Source organism: Bufo gargarizans, chromosome 3 (assembly GCF_014858855.1).
Source record: "Bufo gargarizans isolate SCDJY-AF-19 chromosome 3, ASM1485885v1, whole genome shotgun sequence".
NCBI lineage: Eukaryota > Metazoa > Chordata > Amphibia > Anura > Bufonidae > Bufo > Bufo gargarizans.
In genome coordinates this window covers 3,983,430-4,000,821 of record NC_058082.1, presented here as the reverse complement: position 1 = coordinate 4,000,821, position 17,392 = coordinate 3,983,430, and the positions used below count along the sequence as shown (strand labels likewise).

Genomic DNA, 17,392 nt, shown 5'->3' with positions numbered 1-17,392 from the left:
TAAGAGCTGATAATTGGGGTGATGTTAGGTTACTATCCTGACGTATTGACTGAGGCTGATTATTTATTTCAATGAGCTCCCTCTCAAGAGTCTCCTGAAATAAAACCACGCTGTCTGTGCGGGATTCAATCGGATAATATTCTGAGTTGATAGTCCTCATTTTACAGGGTATTATACCAACAGGAGGAAAACAACTCTCCGACTGTAAATCTGCAAGACAGACTGTGGCCAAGTGTTCCTGAAAGGTAAAGTCAGGTTGAGACAGAGACTCAGGTGAGACATAAACAACTTCATCATACAGACTATCAAATTCCCGATGAACTTGTTGATGTCCAATAGCGTTGTAAAGATGTCAAAAATTCGCAGCAGGTGCAAAGTTCAAACCTTTGGAAAGTACATAAATTTGTTGCTCCGTAAGCGAAACTTTAGATATGTTGATAACATCATGGAAAGTCTGTTCCGTTATTTGAGTATATATTTCTTGCGTGATCTGGTTGCCATATTGTGCGGTTTTATTTGAATGCTTGCGTCCAGCTCTTCTGATGAAGACTTGTTGTCCTTAATTAAACTTTCAACACTGCTTGGTATTTGTTCTCCACCAGATTCTGATGAATCATGGGTAGCTTCAGATATATCTCCCTCCATTGAGCTGAAGCTAACTCTACGGGTGGAAATCGATTTTTCTTGTGTTCGTTGCGTGGTAATGTGAACAGTGCTGGAAGGTGTGTTGTCCCACTTCAGGTACCTCAGATGGGTGAGACAGATAAAATCCAGAGAGTGGCAGTAGTCTCAGCAAAGCATAGTTTGCTGAGACATTTCTGTATACATTTTCTGGGCTGGATTTTACTTGGACTGGTGGCTAGGCTTGGTAAAGGGAGTTCCCAGTCCACACCCTTCCAGGACGGGTTTTCGTTTCTACCTGAGGTGATCGCAGGTGAGGCCTGCTATTATCAAGCTGGCATAAAGCGCCTCAGAGGAGGGAGAGCGAGACTGTTTTGTGAAGCAGAGGCTCTGTGTGTGGTCTCAGTCAGGAGGACTGAGGGGCCACAAGGCTTTGAATAGCCTGAGGTTTGGAGGACCTAGCGACACCTAGAGAACGAGGGTTGCACGCCCAGAGTCTGGAGGACTACTGGGCCACACTCCCCCAAAAGGGAGCCATAGCCTTGAGGCTGCAGTATTGATGTTGGCTGAGGAAAGCCGCATATGTTGTCAATGTGTGAACTGAGCTCTATGAGTGAGGTAGGGACGTATTTTGTTTAGGTAGCGCCTAGACGGGCAGGAGTTTATTTGTGTTTTAAGTGTTGGTGGTGCGGGAACCTCACCCCACCCAGTGATGTATAACTGGACTATCCTTTATAAGAAGACTGTCAAAATAAATGCACAGTTTGGACATGAAAATCCGTTGTCTGGTGAGATATCTGTGAGTGTGACCCCCCTGAAAAGAGACGATCCCTTACATATGGTGGAGGATGCAGGCAAGTTGTCCATGAGAGAAGGGCAACAACAGTTGGTTGCTAGGGGCAACAACAAGAGAAAGAGCAGATGCTGCTGAATCCTGCTGTGCTGGAGTTTAAAGAGCTGGAAGCCTGTTTATTCGGTGGAGCAGTGGCTGCTCATGCTATTGTGGACTATTTTTGCTGTGGTGCAGAGATTCAAAGGGCCAGAACCCCAGAGACTGACCCCTAGAGCCTGCCCGAAAGGAGAACAATGTCCTGGGTGACCCTCTGGAGGGAATGCCAGAAGAGGATAAGTCTGATGAGGACCCCTGTGTCTCCAGTACCTCCAACCTTGATGAGAAAGAGGAGGGGTTAAGAATGCAAGTATATGATGCTGTGTCCGAGGAGGATGAGAAGGCTAACAAACTGAATAAAGACTCAAAGGCTGAAAAAGCTAAGGACGATGAGTTGGAGTGGGAGAGATTCTCGGATGTTACAGAGACCAAAGATAAGGCGGAAGAAGAGTTGGCCGAAGTGGGCAGAGCTACTGAAGAAGCAGAAGACTCTGAAACTGAAGATAAACCTGAGCTAAACCCTGTGGGGAGTAAAGAAAAAAGAGAAGTGTTATCTGTTGATAGAAGAAAGAAACAAAGCGAGTGTGAACACCAGGTGACACCAGAGCGGCTAAAGGGTGGTATAAAACTGACCAGCTGGATCTCCAACAAAAGGAGGAGGCGGGAGCCCCTCATGGAAAACACGGCTGTAAAGATTGCAGAAGTTAGAGGTCGTAGACCTAAGAAGAAATCTGGAAAAGGAGCAAGCCAGAAAGCTAAGAAAAAGTTCTCCAGCAAAGAGAAGGACTCCCTTAGACACTGTCTGCTAGGTAGAAAGTCAGTGTTTATGAAAAACCAAGCTCTGATTGCCTGGGGGCGGCAGAATAGAGAGAAATATGTGACACTGACCACATTTTCCAGAGGGCATGGTACGATGTGGGAAAATCCCCAAACCTCCGGTCTGAAGAAGAGTGATATGTGGTAATGTGAACAGTGCTGGAAGGTGTGTTGTCCCACTTTAGGTACCTCAGATGGGTGAGACATATAAAATCCAGAGAGTGGCAGTAGTCTCAGCAAAGCATAGTTTGCAGAGACATTTCTGTATACATTTTCTGGGCTGGATTTTACTTGGACTGGTGGCTAGGCTTGGTAAAGGGAGTTCCCAGTCCACACCCTTCCAGTACGGGTTTTCCTTTCTACCTGAGGTGATCGCAGGTGAGGCCTGCTGTATGTAATCAGGCTATTACCTACAAAAAGGCAGCTCTGTCAACTAAGACAGCTATAGTGACCACTTGTACCACATCCAGAGTAAACTAAAAACCAAACAAGTGGAGTATTATATCAAAAGATGTCATTTATTATAAAATATAAAAAATGGAGAACAACAGGATGTAATACAGTACACGGAGAAGCACAGGGTAAGTCAAATCAAAAGAACCACCATGAAGCTGCGCAAAGTAATGCACAGATGGGTACGATCAAAAGGTAAGGCTAAAGCTAAGGCTCTGGGAAACCAAAGAAGTATCACATATAATGGTCTCCCCAATAGGGGTATGGTACACAAAGCACCACAGACGAAATGTAGTAAACCCAAAGTCGTAGCTAGCATACACGGATTAATATAGGCGTCACAATCAGCCCAATAAGGTAATATAATAATGAAAGATCACTTGGCTGGGATCAAAATAATAAAACTGGTATACGCCTAAGTGCAAGGGACCCAGCGTGGACACATACAGGGGTACCCCACACACAATCATAAACCGTGCTAAATACAGAACGTACCTGAGGACATGGTGGCAAATTGAATGACAAGCCCTGGGCGCGATACCTCGACGCACGTTTCACCTCAACGGCTTCGTCAGGAGGTACTATATGATGCATGAGCAGGGTATATATAGAACATGGTAGGGGTGGGGCGATGGACAGAAATTACCTGGATTCGGCACATCTGCGGACCACACAAACGGGCGTGGGAAGCTCCATGATACGCGGCGCCAACTCTCAGCGCATCAACGTCTGCGCACCGCGCATGTGCGGCGGCACTTGCAGACGTCACGGAGCGCGTCGAGATGGCGTCACCCAGCGCATGCGCACCCCGCGACCCCCGTGGAACGCAGGTGAACCGCAATCCACGGCTCTGAAAGAAACTAGGGGATGGAATGTAATCGCACGATTGCCACAATGCTGCAGGCACACCTGCTGTATCCCCACCGGGCCCCACGCTCACAGGAAATGTCATATAAGGAAAGGACCATCGATGGGCATATAATATGAATCAAAGGATAATAAGTAGTGACATGATCATAAGTGTAACAAATAATAACGTGACTTCCTGATATGCACATATAGTGACATATCAGATAGAAAAGTGACATGTAAGGGGTCCATATAAATAGAACCATAATAATGGCTAACTATAGCATAACCCTGTAACTCACACACAGTGATGAATAATAGAAAACATACGATGTGCTAGGGGTCCATAACAATAGAACCGCAGTACCAGTATAGCGATCATACAGATGATCTAGTGGTGTGGTGAATAAAATCGAAAATCTTATCAGTAAAAACATCACATATATAAGAAAGTGCTATCAGTAATATACATATAATCATTAGTATGCATAATCCAGAATATGTCCAGTCAGGTCATATGGGTCAATATTACCATCTAGGCCGTAATTCACCCATAGTTAGATACATTCTCCGTCTCCTTCTCAAATATGCATGATGATATAGTCTCTCAAATTACAAGACAAATTCATGTAGTCAAAGAGACAGAAGCGTAAAGAACATGTAAGCCTAAAAGATGGATGTGGTAAAACAATTCATACGAATAAAAGAAATCATCCCATTATATTACTAAAAAAAGAATAATACTGTATAAACAGCTGTATAATATAGACCCGCTGTGATAGTGGTAGAGGGTGGGGGCGAACAGGGTGGCACCCCGGGCAGCAAGAGGCAGCCCGCGGGGTCACCCCAGGCACACCCAACCGACCACCCAGCAAAGATAACAAGAGGATACACAAAAGTCCTGAAACGGAAAGGGGTGACCGGGGTGACACCACCAGCCGAGACACCCCCAGCCGCCAAGGAAAAGAGCAACGAGAGAAGCAATGTGACCGTGGCAATAGTGGAGTCGGAGCGACCGGGACGGCACCGCAGACGCCAAAAGAGCCGTATGCGGGGTCGACCCAGGCCCCCACAACCCCACAAGGAAAGGAGGGCCACGGTGAAATTTGCCCCGCACATATGGCAACGGGCACATCAAATATCCAACAAGTCCTCCCCAAGAATATAGCAATGTCATAGCAAAGATCTCACTGGCTAAAATATGCCAGACAGATCTATACCCATGTATTCTCGGAGCACCATGTAGTGCCCCGCCGTATATATATATACTAGGAGTAATAAATATCATGTAAATGTGTTGCTAGGAGGTCTTGACGAACATCCTCTCCTGTGGCGGCCATATCATCACAATAGGTAGCTCTGTCCATCGTCACCAATTCCACACAGAAATGAATGGCATGATCTCAAAAAGAAAAAAATAATAACAATATTATAGAAAATACAATATAATAAAACAAAAGAAAAAATATATACCCTGCAATAAAATTCGCGCAATTTTCATAGAAAGGAAGAAAAACTGTTGGATTCATTAAGGCCGTATGGAGTGACGGTATCAAGGTTGACAATCCACCTAGTCTCTCTACGGAGTAGAGCCACTTTAATATTACCGCCTCTAGACCCTAGATGGATTCTGTCAATACCCTTCACCGTCAGTCCCCCTGGATCGGACCCGTGAAACCTGCGGAAATGTCGTGGAACCGCCTGCAGTGACTCCCAATCTCTCTCAGGGATTTCCGCCGCTGCTCGAATCCTACACACATGTTCCAAAACCCGTGTCTTCAGGGCTCTCTTTGTCATACCAACATAAAAAAGATTACATGGGCATGTGATCAGATATATCACAGCCTCAGTGTTACAATTTATGTTGTGTACGATCTTAAAGTCTTTTCGGCCTGAGGAGTCACTGAAGGCGGTAGAACGAATCATATACCTGCAGGCGGCACACGATCCACAGGAGAAGGACCCCCACTTGGGACCTTTACTGCCAAAAATACCCCCCCTGGGTGTGGGAACATAGTGACTCTTTGTGAGGATGTCACGCAAATTGCGTGACCGCCTCCACGTAATCTGGGGATATGTGGGAAGGCATACCGCCAGATCACCATCTGTGTGAAGAACCGGCCAATGTCTCCTCAGAATGTTCTGAATATACCTCCATTTCGAATTGAAAGGGGTAATGAATCTCACACATGTGTCCCGGTTATCCCTTTTCTGAACTCTACTCACCAACAAGGAGTCTCTAGATGTTTTTTTGGCTCTTTCATAGCCCCGCTGTATGGTATTGTATTGATACCCTCTTTCGAGGAATCGTTGTGTCAGCACGCCGGCTTGTTGTTCGAACTGCTTATCACTGGAGCAGATCCTGCGAGTTCTTAGGAACTGCCCTGTAGGTATTGCCCGAATCATATTGGGATGGTGAGCAGAGGAGGCGTGGAGAAGGGCATTGACGGCAGTGGACTTCCTGAAAAGATCCAGGTAATTTCTGTCCATCGCCCCACCCCTACCATGTTCTATATATACCCTGCTCATGCATCATATAGTACCTCCTGACGAAGCCGTTGAGGTAAAATGCGCGTCGAGGTCTCACGCCCAGGGCTTGTCATTCAATTTGCCACCATGTCCTCAGGTACGTTCTGTATTTAGCACGGTTTATGATTGTGTGTGGGGTACCCCTGTATGTGTCCACGCTGGGTCCCTTGCACTTAGGCGTATACCAGTTTTATTATTTTCATCCCAGCCAAGTGATTTTTCATTATTATATTACCTTATTGGGCTGATTGTGACGCCTATATTAATCCGTGTATGCTAGCTACGACTTTGGGTTTACTACATTTCGTCTGTGGTGCTTTGTGTACCATACCCCTATTGGGGAGACCATTATATGTGATACTTCTTTGGTTTCCCAGAGCCTTAGCTTTAGCCTTACCTTTTGATCGTACCCATCTGTGCATTACTTTGCGCAGCTTCATGGTGGTTCTTTTGATTTGACTTACCCTGTGCTTCTCCGTGTACTGTATTACATCCTGTTGTTCTCCATTTTTTATATTTTATAATAAATGACATCTTTTGATATAATACTCCACTTGTTTGGTTTTTAGTATGTAATCAGGCTGGCATAAAGCGCCTCAGAGGAGGGAGAGCGAGACTGTTTTGTGAAGCAGAGGCTCTGTGTGTGATCTCAGTCAGGAGGACTGAGGGGCCACAAGGCTTTGAATAGCCTGAGGTTTGGAGGACCTAGAGAACGAGGGTTGCACACCCAGTGTCTGGAGGACTACTGGGCCACACTCCCCCAAAAGGTACTGGAGTTACCACAGCCTGGGGGCTGCAGTATTGATGTTGGTTGAGGAAAGCCGCATATGTTGTCCATGTGTGAACTGAGCTCTATGAGTGAGATAGGGATGTATTGTGTTTAGGTAGCGCCTAGACGGGCAGGAGTTTATTTGTCTTTCAATTGTTGGCGGTGCGGGAACCTCACCTCACCCAGTGATGTATAACTGGACTATCCTTTATAAGAAGACTGTCAAAATAAATGCACAGTTTGGACAGGAAAATCCGTTGTCTGGTGAGATATCTGTGAGTGTGACCCCCTGAAAAGAGACGATCCCTTACAGTTGATTATAGCGCTTTTTTAAAATGGGCTTGGGAGTATATGGAGGATTCTCTCTACGCCCCCATTCATAAACTTGATTGTTGCTATAGTCAAAAACATTGCGCTGAAATTTAGTATGTTTAAAGTTCATGATACTTTCCTCACATTCTTTTAACAAAGCTGCTGATTTGGTCTCCAATTCTTGATATTGAGGTGTCATTTCAAATTTCTGCAGTAGGCTCTTACATTTACCGATCTCCTGTTGAATTGACATCAATTTCTCTCCCTCATATTCAACGATGAGTGTCATTAATTGCTGTGAGCAGGCAGATAGGATGCCATTCCTTTATTTTTCTCATGGAAGTTGTGGCCTAGTAGTAGCAAGCCAACTAGAAGAACTTCTGTCCGGAATAGGGGGCGGAAGGAACGGCCGTGACATACTCAAACCCTGGACTAAGAAGGCATTGGACGGGCATAATCTATGCCCAGTAGTTAGAAGCAGCGGCCAGCCCAGGAGGGGATGCGACCGCTGGGAAATGGTAGGCAGGCCCGGGAGGGAAGAAGGTGGAGGGGGCGAGGAGGGACGAAAGCCTGGAGGGGAATGAAGAATGAGAGGAATGGAGAGGGGAGGTGTTCACCATACTCACCCCATCTACATCCTCTTCTCTTCACCCCTCCTCGGGGTACCAGTAGGATCACCTCTTCAGCCACTAGCACCGAGGTGGTAGGGAGGCTGGAGTGGAGGGGACACTGCAGAAAGGCAGGTGATCTCATGGCTGGTGGGATGCAGGGGAGCTGGGCTGCCCTGGTCCACTTTGCCTTCTTGGGGGAGGTCAGGCGGTGAGGGGAACAGAGAGGCACGGTGTCTGTTTCCCATGCCTAAAGGGGAAAAAGGTAAAATAACAAACTAAAATAATAAATACAAATGGTGGATAGATGCCCTGCAAAGCAGGAAGGTCTGCCTTCTACAGACACTAAGCTAAAACTGACTAGCTCGGTAGGGGTACAGCTGAGAGGAGGAGCTAACACTTTTTGCTTAGTGTTGCCTCCTAGTGCCAGCAGCTATACCCATGGCCTCCTGTGGCTCCTAATGATACGAGTGAGAAAATTATTTTTCAGCTGCACAGAGTCTGTGAAACAGGAATGACAGACGGACAGCAAACAAACTGATCTTTCACGGAGGCATCTTTTCATTGACCATCATAGAGCACCTTTTCATGGATTTCAGCATGGACAGAGACGTGTGCATGAGGTTTAATACTGCCGCCAATTACCGCATAAACTAGTAAACGCTCGGTCACCGGGTAATGGAATCTTTCAACAGAATTAAAACTCATTGGTCGGTGGCAGATCGTGCTTTGTGATCATGATCTGCTGCCGGCAAACGATGGTTCAGTGTGGTTACATAGCGAGCTTTCCAGACATCACCAGTCCCTTCATCAGGCATCCTACAAGGATGTATGAGGAAACAATAAGAACAGAGACATGGGGGAATGAAGGGACATTTAAAAAACAACAGAATATCAAAGATCTTGCAAATGAGTCCTTAATTATCTGACAGATAAGGGGAGTGAAAGCTTTATGGTCTCTAAATTGATGTTGTCTCAGAGACCTGGTGCCCCCACTATGTCCATTCAGTCCCTCATGTCTCTGTTCTTATTGGATATATAGCGCTGTTTCTTCATTCTTGTAGTCCGCCTGATGAAGGGACTGGTGATGTCTCAAAAGCTCGCTATGTAACATCATTACTTCTATTTTTGTTAACCATTAAAAGGTGTAAAACCTGCAATACTCTGATTTTGTTTCTCTTAAAGGGGTTCTCCAGGAATTTAGAACATGAAAATACTTAAATATTACTTTAGTGTAAATATATTCCCAAATACTTTTCATTATTTATAATTGCTAATTTTTTTTCGTGAGCAATCATTAGGAGAAACAAAATGGCCGCCGTCCTATTAATGCACACAAAACCTGTCCTGATCATACAGGAGGACAAGTAACTTCCAAGGACTGAGGTAAAGAGCTGCCTCATCATCCTCCTCCTCTCCTACTTCAAATATGGCAAAATCAAATGGGAAGGCGGTCCTAGGGTAATATGATGGTTAAAAAATGTTTGGAAGTCAGACATCAATGGTTGTGCTCATCTTTTGGTGTTGTGCATACGCAGGCACAAGACTCGTGAGGACAAGGGGTCGGTGCGGCCGGTATCTCTCAATCCTCGTAGGTGGAGTAGCCAATTCTCCAGAGGAATGATATAAAACACAATGGGGGGGGGGGGGGTTTGTGTACTGTGACAGTACACCAAAAGTGATACCTTCTGGCGCAAGGACACGACCTCAGTAGATAGATATAGGATCTTTTATTAGTGAATGACAACGCGTTTCAGAGTCAATGTACTCCTTTTTCAAGTCTAAAAAAAAAATCACAAAATTAATAATAAAATGAAAAAATGGTAACTAAAAAGAAAGTTATGTATAAAAAGTGTAGAAAAAAGTTGTATATAAAAATACATAAAAACTTAATTGCAAGGGTTTAAAAAAAAAAAGATAATACCTGTATATATACAGGTCCTTCTAAAGAAAATTGCATATTGTGATAAAGGTTATTACTTTCTGTAATGTGCTGATAAACATTAGACTTTCATATATTTTAGATTCATTACACACAACTGAAGTAGTTCAAGTCTTTTATTGTTTTATTATTGATGATTTTGGCTACAGCTCATGAAAACCCAAAATTCTTATCTAAAAAAAACTAGCCTATTTCATCCGACCAATAAAAGAAAAGTGTTTTTAATACAAAAAAAGTCAACCTTCAAATAATGATGTTCAGTTCTGCACTCAATACTTGGTCGGGAATCCTTTTGCAGAAATGACTGCTTCAATGCGGCGTGGCATGGAGGCAATCAGCCTGTGGCACTGCTGAGGTGTTATGGAGGCCCAGGAGGCTTCAATGCGGCGTGGCATGGAGGCAATCAGCCTGTGGCACTGCTGAGGTGTTATGGAGGCCCAGGATGCTTCGATAGCGGCGTGGCATGGAGGCAATCAGCCTGTGGCACTGCTGAGGTGTTATGGAGGCCCAGGAGGCTTCAATGCGGCGTGGCATGGAGGCAATCAGCCTGTGGCACTGCTGAGGTGTTATGGAGACCCAGGATGCTTCGATAGCGGCCTTAAGCTCATCCAGAGTGTTGGGTCTTGCGTCTCTCAACTTTCTCTTCCCAATATCCCACAGATTCTCTATGGGGTTCAGGTCAGGAGAGTTGGCAGGCCAATTGAGTCCAGTAATACCATGGTCAGTAAACCATTTACCAGTGGTGTTGGCGCTGTGAGCAGGTGCCAGGTCGTGCTGAAAAATGAAATCTTCATCTCCATAAAGCTTTTCAGCAGATGGAAGCATGAAGTGCTCCAAAATCTCCTGATAGCGGCTGCATTGACCCTGCCCTTGATAAAACACAGTGGACCAACACCAGCAGCTGACATGGCGCCCCAGACCATCACTGACTGTGGGGACTTGACACTGGACTTCAGGCATTTTGGCATTTCCCTCTCCCCAGTCTTCCTCCAGACTCTGGCACCTTGATTTCCGAATGACATGCAACAGTCCAGTGCTGCTTCTCTGTAGCCCAGGTCAGGCGCTTCTGCCGCTGTTTCTGGGGAATGCGGCACCTGTAGCCCATTTCCTGCACACGCCTGTACACGGGGGCTCTGGATGTTTCTACTCCAGACTCAGTCCACTGCTTCCGCAGGTCCCCCAAGGTCTGGAATCGGTCCTTCTCCACAATCTTCCTCAAGGTCCGGTCACCTCTTCTCGTTGTGCAGCGTTTTCTGCCACACTTTTTCCTTCCCACAGACTTCCCACTGAGGGGCCTTGATACAGCGCTCTGGGAACAGCCTATTCCTTCAGACATGTCTCTCTGTGTCTTACCCTCTTGCTTGAGGGCGTCAATGATGGCCTTCTGGACAGCAGTCAGGTCGGCAGTCTTACCCATGATTGCGGTTTGGAGTAATGAACCAGGCTGGGAGTTTTTAAAAGCCTCAGGAATCTTTTGCAGGTGTTTAGAGTTAATTAGTTGATTCAGATGATTAGGTTAATAGCTCGTTTAGAGAACCTTTTCATGATATGCTAATTTTTTTAGATAGGAATTTTGGGTTTTAATGTGATATAAAATAACATAATAAATTCACAAATCCACATCCACTATATGATGCTAAAGAGGGCACAGGACGTCTGACATTAACAGGCTGTATTTAGTAAAGGTTCTCATTGACTCAATAAAACTACATAAATAAATAAATAAATCTACGTATGTACAGGACCGGATTCTCACAAATTCATGAATCAAAGATAGACATGTCTGTAAACTGCACAGGATTCTCACAGTTATACATAAGGTGGTAAAAGAAGGGATCATTTGTGCATGACAAGTGAATTATGTGATTGTATAATTAGGAAGCATATATATGTAAATACATTGATATTGTAAATAATGTGAATACGCTGGTCCTGATACAGGCTGGTAATTGGGGGATATAAGGGATATATGGCAAGGACATTCTACTGGAAATGGACCTGGAGGATAAGGTAGAAGAAGTCTAGGGATTATGATCCTGAATACAGATTATAAGAACCTTAACTGAATCTCTGTGGGAATGGAGTTCATGAGGAGACATGAAGGACAGACAGGACAGACTGTGGTAATGGAGACTACATACAAGAGCTGCTGCTCATTATCCACATCACCCCCACCTCCTCTCTGTACTTCTTGCCTCCTCATGATGAACTCCATTTCTACAGAGATTTAGCTGAAGATCATATTACACTGTATTCAGGATCATAGAAGAAGATGAGGCAGCTCTTTGGCTCACTGCTCTGAGGTAACTTGTCCTCCTGTGTGATTAGGACAGGTTTTGTATATACTAATAGGATAGCAGCCATTTTATTTTTCCTAATGATTGCTTTCCAGACAAAACGAGCCATTATAACTAATGAAAGGTATCTAGGAATATATTTATAATAAAGTAATATTTAAGTATTTTCATTTTCCTAATTCCCGGAGAACCCCTTTAATGAGAACACTAAACCAAAGGGGAGATTTACAAAACACATGTTCAGGAGATCAATTCACTGACTGGTCTGATGTCACGAGGAAACCTCACAATACAACCTCACTAATGCTGGGGGCGCTGTTTTCTCTTCTAGTCTGACGTACATTGGATTATCTGAAGAGGAGAAGGAAGCCATAAGAAAACTGGAAAAGCAGAAACCAAATATGGAGATCTCTTACTGAACTGAGAAGAAGCCGATTCCTCTCTGTGATGAGCAGATAACAGGACTTTGGTGGAGAAGACTTTTTCAGAAGTCTGGTATTAGGAGCGTCTCCTGGTGCTTTATGGGTAATATCACTGATCTACAGAAGATAAGGAAATGTCTACTATTATAATAAACATGATACCAGAAATGTTCTTCCCTAACTAATTATATGTCTAGTAATTAAATCCCTTCATAATGAGTCCAAATCCAGGCCTATGGGATGTAGCAGCATCTCCTGAAGGTCATGTACGTTGTCAGCAATATACCGGTTGTCAGACCGGAGGAGGCCTCACATTGCACACAGTGTAAATAACAAATCACACAAACTGTTATTTCAGTTTCTATGTTAACTTTTACTTGATGCGACTCACGGACAAACCAGTGTTCACATGATCTGTCTCCCGATCACCAGGACCAATAGAAGTGACATGGCGGTGTGCGGTATTTTACTGTACATACACAGTTCGAGTGCTGTGTAAAATGCAAAAGAAGACAAAGGGTATAAAATGGTCCTAAATGGACTCCTCTTGAGAGGACGCCCAGCTGCCAGCCTACACATCAACTACAGTAAGGAACCTATCTAGATCCACCATCTCCATCTGTGTAATACGCTCCATCTGTTTTATCCCGTAAAATCCATACACAGATCAGACCTACAGCTGTGAGCCACCTTGGAGGTCATCTTGGTAATGTTCTTGTAACCAGCTCCAAGACAGACCTGAGTGATGTGACACCAGGGAACTTCATTATAAAGTTGTTGTATCGATAGGGGCGCGGCTAACTGCCGGCATGTCTGGATGTGCTTGAGAACGGCTCCGGCTCCCATTTCACATCCTTCACCATCCTGGCACCCATCCTTCAGTCACCATAGCGTGGACGGTGCCAAAGAGAAGGAGGAAGCCTCGCAGCCAAGTCATGAGTCCCAATAAGGCCCAGGCAGCGGCAGAAAAGCTGAAAGAGTTCACCAGGCAGGAGACCCAACATGGCGCCACTTTCTCTGCCACACCACGTTCCTCCGTTACATGCGGGCAACATACAGCGCAACAGATTGCAGCAGAGAAGCCAGAGGAACCTGAATTTACTTTAAAAACAGCCTATGAGCAGCTCCTGGTCACCATTACCTCCTGCCAGACCTCACTCACGGGCAAAATTGAGGAGGTGAGAGTGGACTTGGGGCTACTACGCCATGATGTGCAATAACTCAGAGACAGAGTTTGCCACACAGAGGATTGAATCTCAGTCTTAGAAGACTTAACCCACCCTCTGTCTGAAAGAGTGCAGACCATGGAGACAGCGGTGGACCTTTGGAGGCAAAATTGTGATGATTTATAAAACCAGGCTCATTGGAATAATGTCAGAATCCTGAGTATGCCTGAGAGGGCTGAGGGCCCAGGCCTGTCGTCTTTTCTAGAGAACTAGTTCAAGTCTATATTTCCTGGAGCCTCCTCCATGGCCTATGTGGTGGAAAGTGCCCACAGGGTCCCTGCCAAACCCCCACCCCCGGCAGCCCCTCCCAGACCGCTTCTAGCCATTTGCTGAACTGGAAAGATCAAGACCTCGTCCTAAGTTTGGCTAGGAATACACCAAACATATCATTTGAAAATGTGACTATATCACTTTTTCACGACTTCTCTGCGGAACCTCAGAAAGAGCGCCAACGTATCCATAAAGAGGCGACTACGAGAGCTTAGCTTACCATATTCCATGGCATATCCTGCTCTCCTGTGAGTGGTGGATGGCGGGAAAGCACTCTTCTTCACTGATCCTCGAGAGGCAGAGGAGTGCCAGATGTCCAAGAAACCCCCCACAACCGTGAGCGTTACAGCGGTGCCGTGAGTCTCTACTTCTTTCCTACGCAGGCTACTCCTTTTGTAGTGACCTGCTGCTCCCCTCAGCCTGTATATTGGACTATAGCAATTATATTCTCTTTTAGTTCTACCCAATAATTGTATGTTTAGCTATAGGATACTCATGTTGGGGACCTGTTGACGAGGCAAGAGATGTTTCTCACCGACCACTGAAATAGTTAATGTTAAGTGCACTGTGATTTTATTCTGGGAAACCGGTCTGAAACCTGCATAGCTATTCCACCTTATTTCACTATGCAGGTCCCCGACCTTACAGCCACAGACGAGATTTATATAAGTATAACACAGTTTATATGGTTTTGGTTTACTATGTTTTTTCATAGGTTATTGCTTTTCTTTATTTTTACGGTATCCCACAATTATGTACTGGGCAACACACGTCTAATATATCAACAGGGAAGGTGGAGTTTACAGAGAGCTCGATCTTTTTCTATGGGTTTAATGACTCCTACACCTATTGTACTATCTTCTCTATGGCCACCTTAAATGTAATGTCTTGGAATGTGAGGGGACTAGGTGGTACTAGGAAATGGATAGCAGTCTTTTCTCATGTCCGCAAGTACAATACACATATCCTTGGCCTGTAGGAGACCCATCTCACCCCAGAAACAGCAGGGAGACTTAAGAAACCATGGGTGCAATGGTCGGAACATGCATTCGGGAGCTCTTATTCTAGAGGCGTATCCCTGCTGATACACCGCGCTATTCGTTGGGAGGAGCGGCAGACAGTAGTCGACCCTGAAGGGAAATACATCTTTGCCTATACATTAACTGCACCCCATATATAGTGTTGAATATGTACAATACAGACCAAAAGTTTGGACACACCTTCTCATTCAAAGAGTTTTCTTTATTTTCATGACTATGAAAATTGTAGATTCACACTGAAGGCATCAAAACTATGAATTAACACATGTGGAATTATATACATAACAAAAAAGTGAGAAACAACTGAAAATATCTCATATTCTAGGTTCTTCAAAGTAGCCACCTTTTGCTTTGATTACTGCTTTGCACACTCTTGGCATTCTCTTGATGAGCCATTGCAATTAGATGGATGGCAGACCTGCCACCCGCTGTGAATCCGGGGAGATCTCTGGGTAACCAAATTGTCCCCTATGAAAATGTGTTGTTCAAAAACAGGGGGGGCCGCAGAAGTTTTGGAAGGTGTGGGGAGCGTGGGGCACATCACCCTTGACAGTTTTCCAATCCAGACATATGCAATCTGTCATGATGAGCCTACAATAATGTATAACACCCTGTATGCACAGTGGTTAATGTACTTGATTAAGGCTTCATTCCCTGTAAACGACATGGAAACATTTGCCGCCTCTGATGGATGTAACATTGCTTTACCTTATGTCTTTATTCTCCAATAAAACAAGTAAAAAAAAAAGAAAAAGTCATTGTATTGAAATCTGTAGCCGGTCTCAGGTCGGAGTCCAGTCACGTGAGGTTTTCTATGGGACCAGGGTTTTCACCGTCAGCTTTGATATCACCTGCACCTAGGGGGTGCTAACTTTTTAAAAGCCCAAGGAGGGACAATAGTAGTGGCCAATAGTCTGTTGTGGCAAACCTTTCTAACACTAAGCAACACCTGACTCCGCCTAGAGGTGCCACGTGCCCGGTATTGCACCGGCCGAGCCGGTATTTTGTTCTCCACACTGGTACCGGTTCTGTTCTTCTGGCCCGCACTATCTGACAGATCACACAGCGGCCGCCTGTCCCAGCCACATTGGGAAAGCTATTTATTTGCATATGTGTCCAGGAATGCAGGCTGAGAGCTTCCACCGCCCGGCAGTAAGGAGGCCTCTGATTGGTGAGGCGCCACTCACAAGTGCTGGGCTGTTCCTGTGACCAGGTGCTGTGAGAACATGATGGGGGGAGTAATCCCTGAACACAGCGGGGGGCAGCATACACAGCATATACGGTATATCCGCTTCCCCTGCCTCCTTGCACTGCCTGTAGTGGGCGCTTACCGCTCCCGGCGGCTGGTTCATTAGTCAGCGCGCCGAGAGTGCAGAGGGAAAGCTCAGTGACGGCGTCGGCCACGCTGGTCCGTGAGCTTATACAGAGTGTACAAGTCCATCATATTTTATAAAAAGGGGGAATGTATATTTACTTGATAAACACATGGGGCTCCTGTCTCCACCCGGATGTGAGGGGGCAGGGCAGGCAGAGGCCGCAGCTCCCCCACCGCCCGTCTCTCCGATGCTGATAGAAGATGGATGTCAGAGAGCGATGCTAAGGGACATTTCAGACCCACTTTTTTTTACCACAAATAAATGTTTTCCCTAAATAAAGTATATTAGAAAAATCTTCCCTGTCAATGTCCCTACACATTAGGAAAGAAACCTAAGCGGCAGTTACTGTATAAAGTCCCCTCCAAAGATAACTTGTCAACCTGTAAGAAGGAAAGGGTTAATTCTCATGAAGAGACTTTTATAGTCCTGATTTGTCCGGGGTCCATAGATGTTAATGAGTCTCAACTCTTGTCCCTAAGATTAAACAGCTCTCCATTTCTAACTTGATTATACTTCGGCATTTGAACGGTGCGATAAAAAGAACCGCCACTCCGCTATACGACTCGGCCGCAAGAGACCAGTAGGAGGGCACTCGTCGCCATTCCCTCCTGGCTTTTTTACTACTTCTGCCAAAAGTCTAGTCTCCTGCAAAAACTAAATATCACACATGATAGGGTTAGATACAGACGGTCACTAATGTCACCCAGCGTCTCACAAGGAAGAGGCGTGGCTACTGCATACTGAACGGTGTGGAGGGCGGGGCCAGCCCTGTGACACATCACACTGCAAAGCATGCTGGGACAGGAAGTGCTGGATGTAAACATCCTGTAAAGGTCCAGACAGGGGGAAGAAAAGCACCGACATGAAAAACAGGTTTCGGGGGCAGAAATCTGCAGTGGAAGGAGCAAATAAAAAAAATTAATTTGGGACCTAAGAACCTCATTAACCCATTCTGCTGCGAATCACTAATGCT

The 17,392-nt window shown here is 45.3% G+C and overlaps 1 protein-coding gene across 9 annotated transcripts in view; it reads left to right on the top strand.

The window, feature by feature from the left end:
* LOC122930268 (NACHT, LRR and PYD domains-containing protein 12-like) overlaps positions 1 to 15,317 on the top strand; it is a 797,118-nt gene extending 781,801 nt beyond the window's left edge. For 6 of the 9 annotated variants that reach the window (XM_044283504.1, XM_044283509.1, XM_044283508.1 and 3 more), the window contains one exon: positions 12,417 to 15,310. In XM_044283504.1, the coding sequence (XP_044139439.1) occupies positions 12,417 to 12,504 (88 nt within the window). In that variant the 3' untranslated portion in view covers positions 12,505 to 15,310. Of the gene's footprint in view, positions 1 to 12,416 lie in introns of all 9 variants that reach the window. The other 3 variants (XM_044283506.1, XM_044283510.1, XM_044283511.1) reach the window with 1 other exon arrangement.
* Positions 15,318 to 17,392: the final 2,075 nt, after the last annotated feature.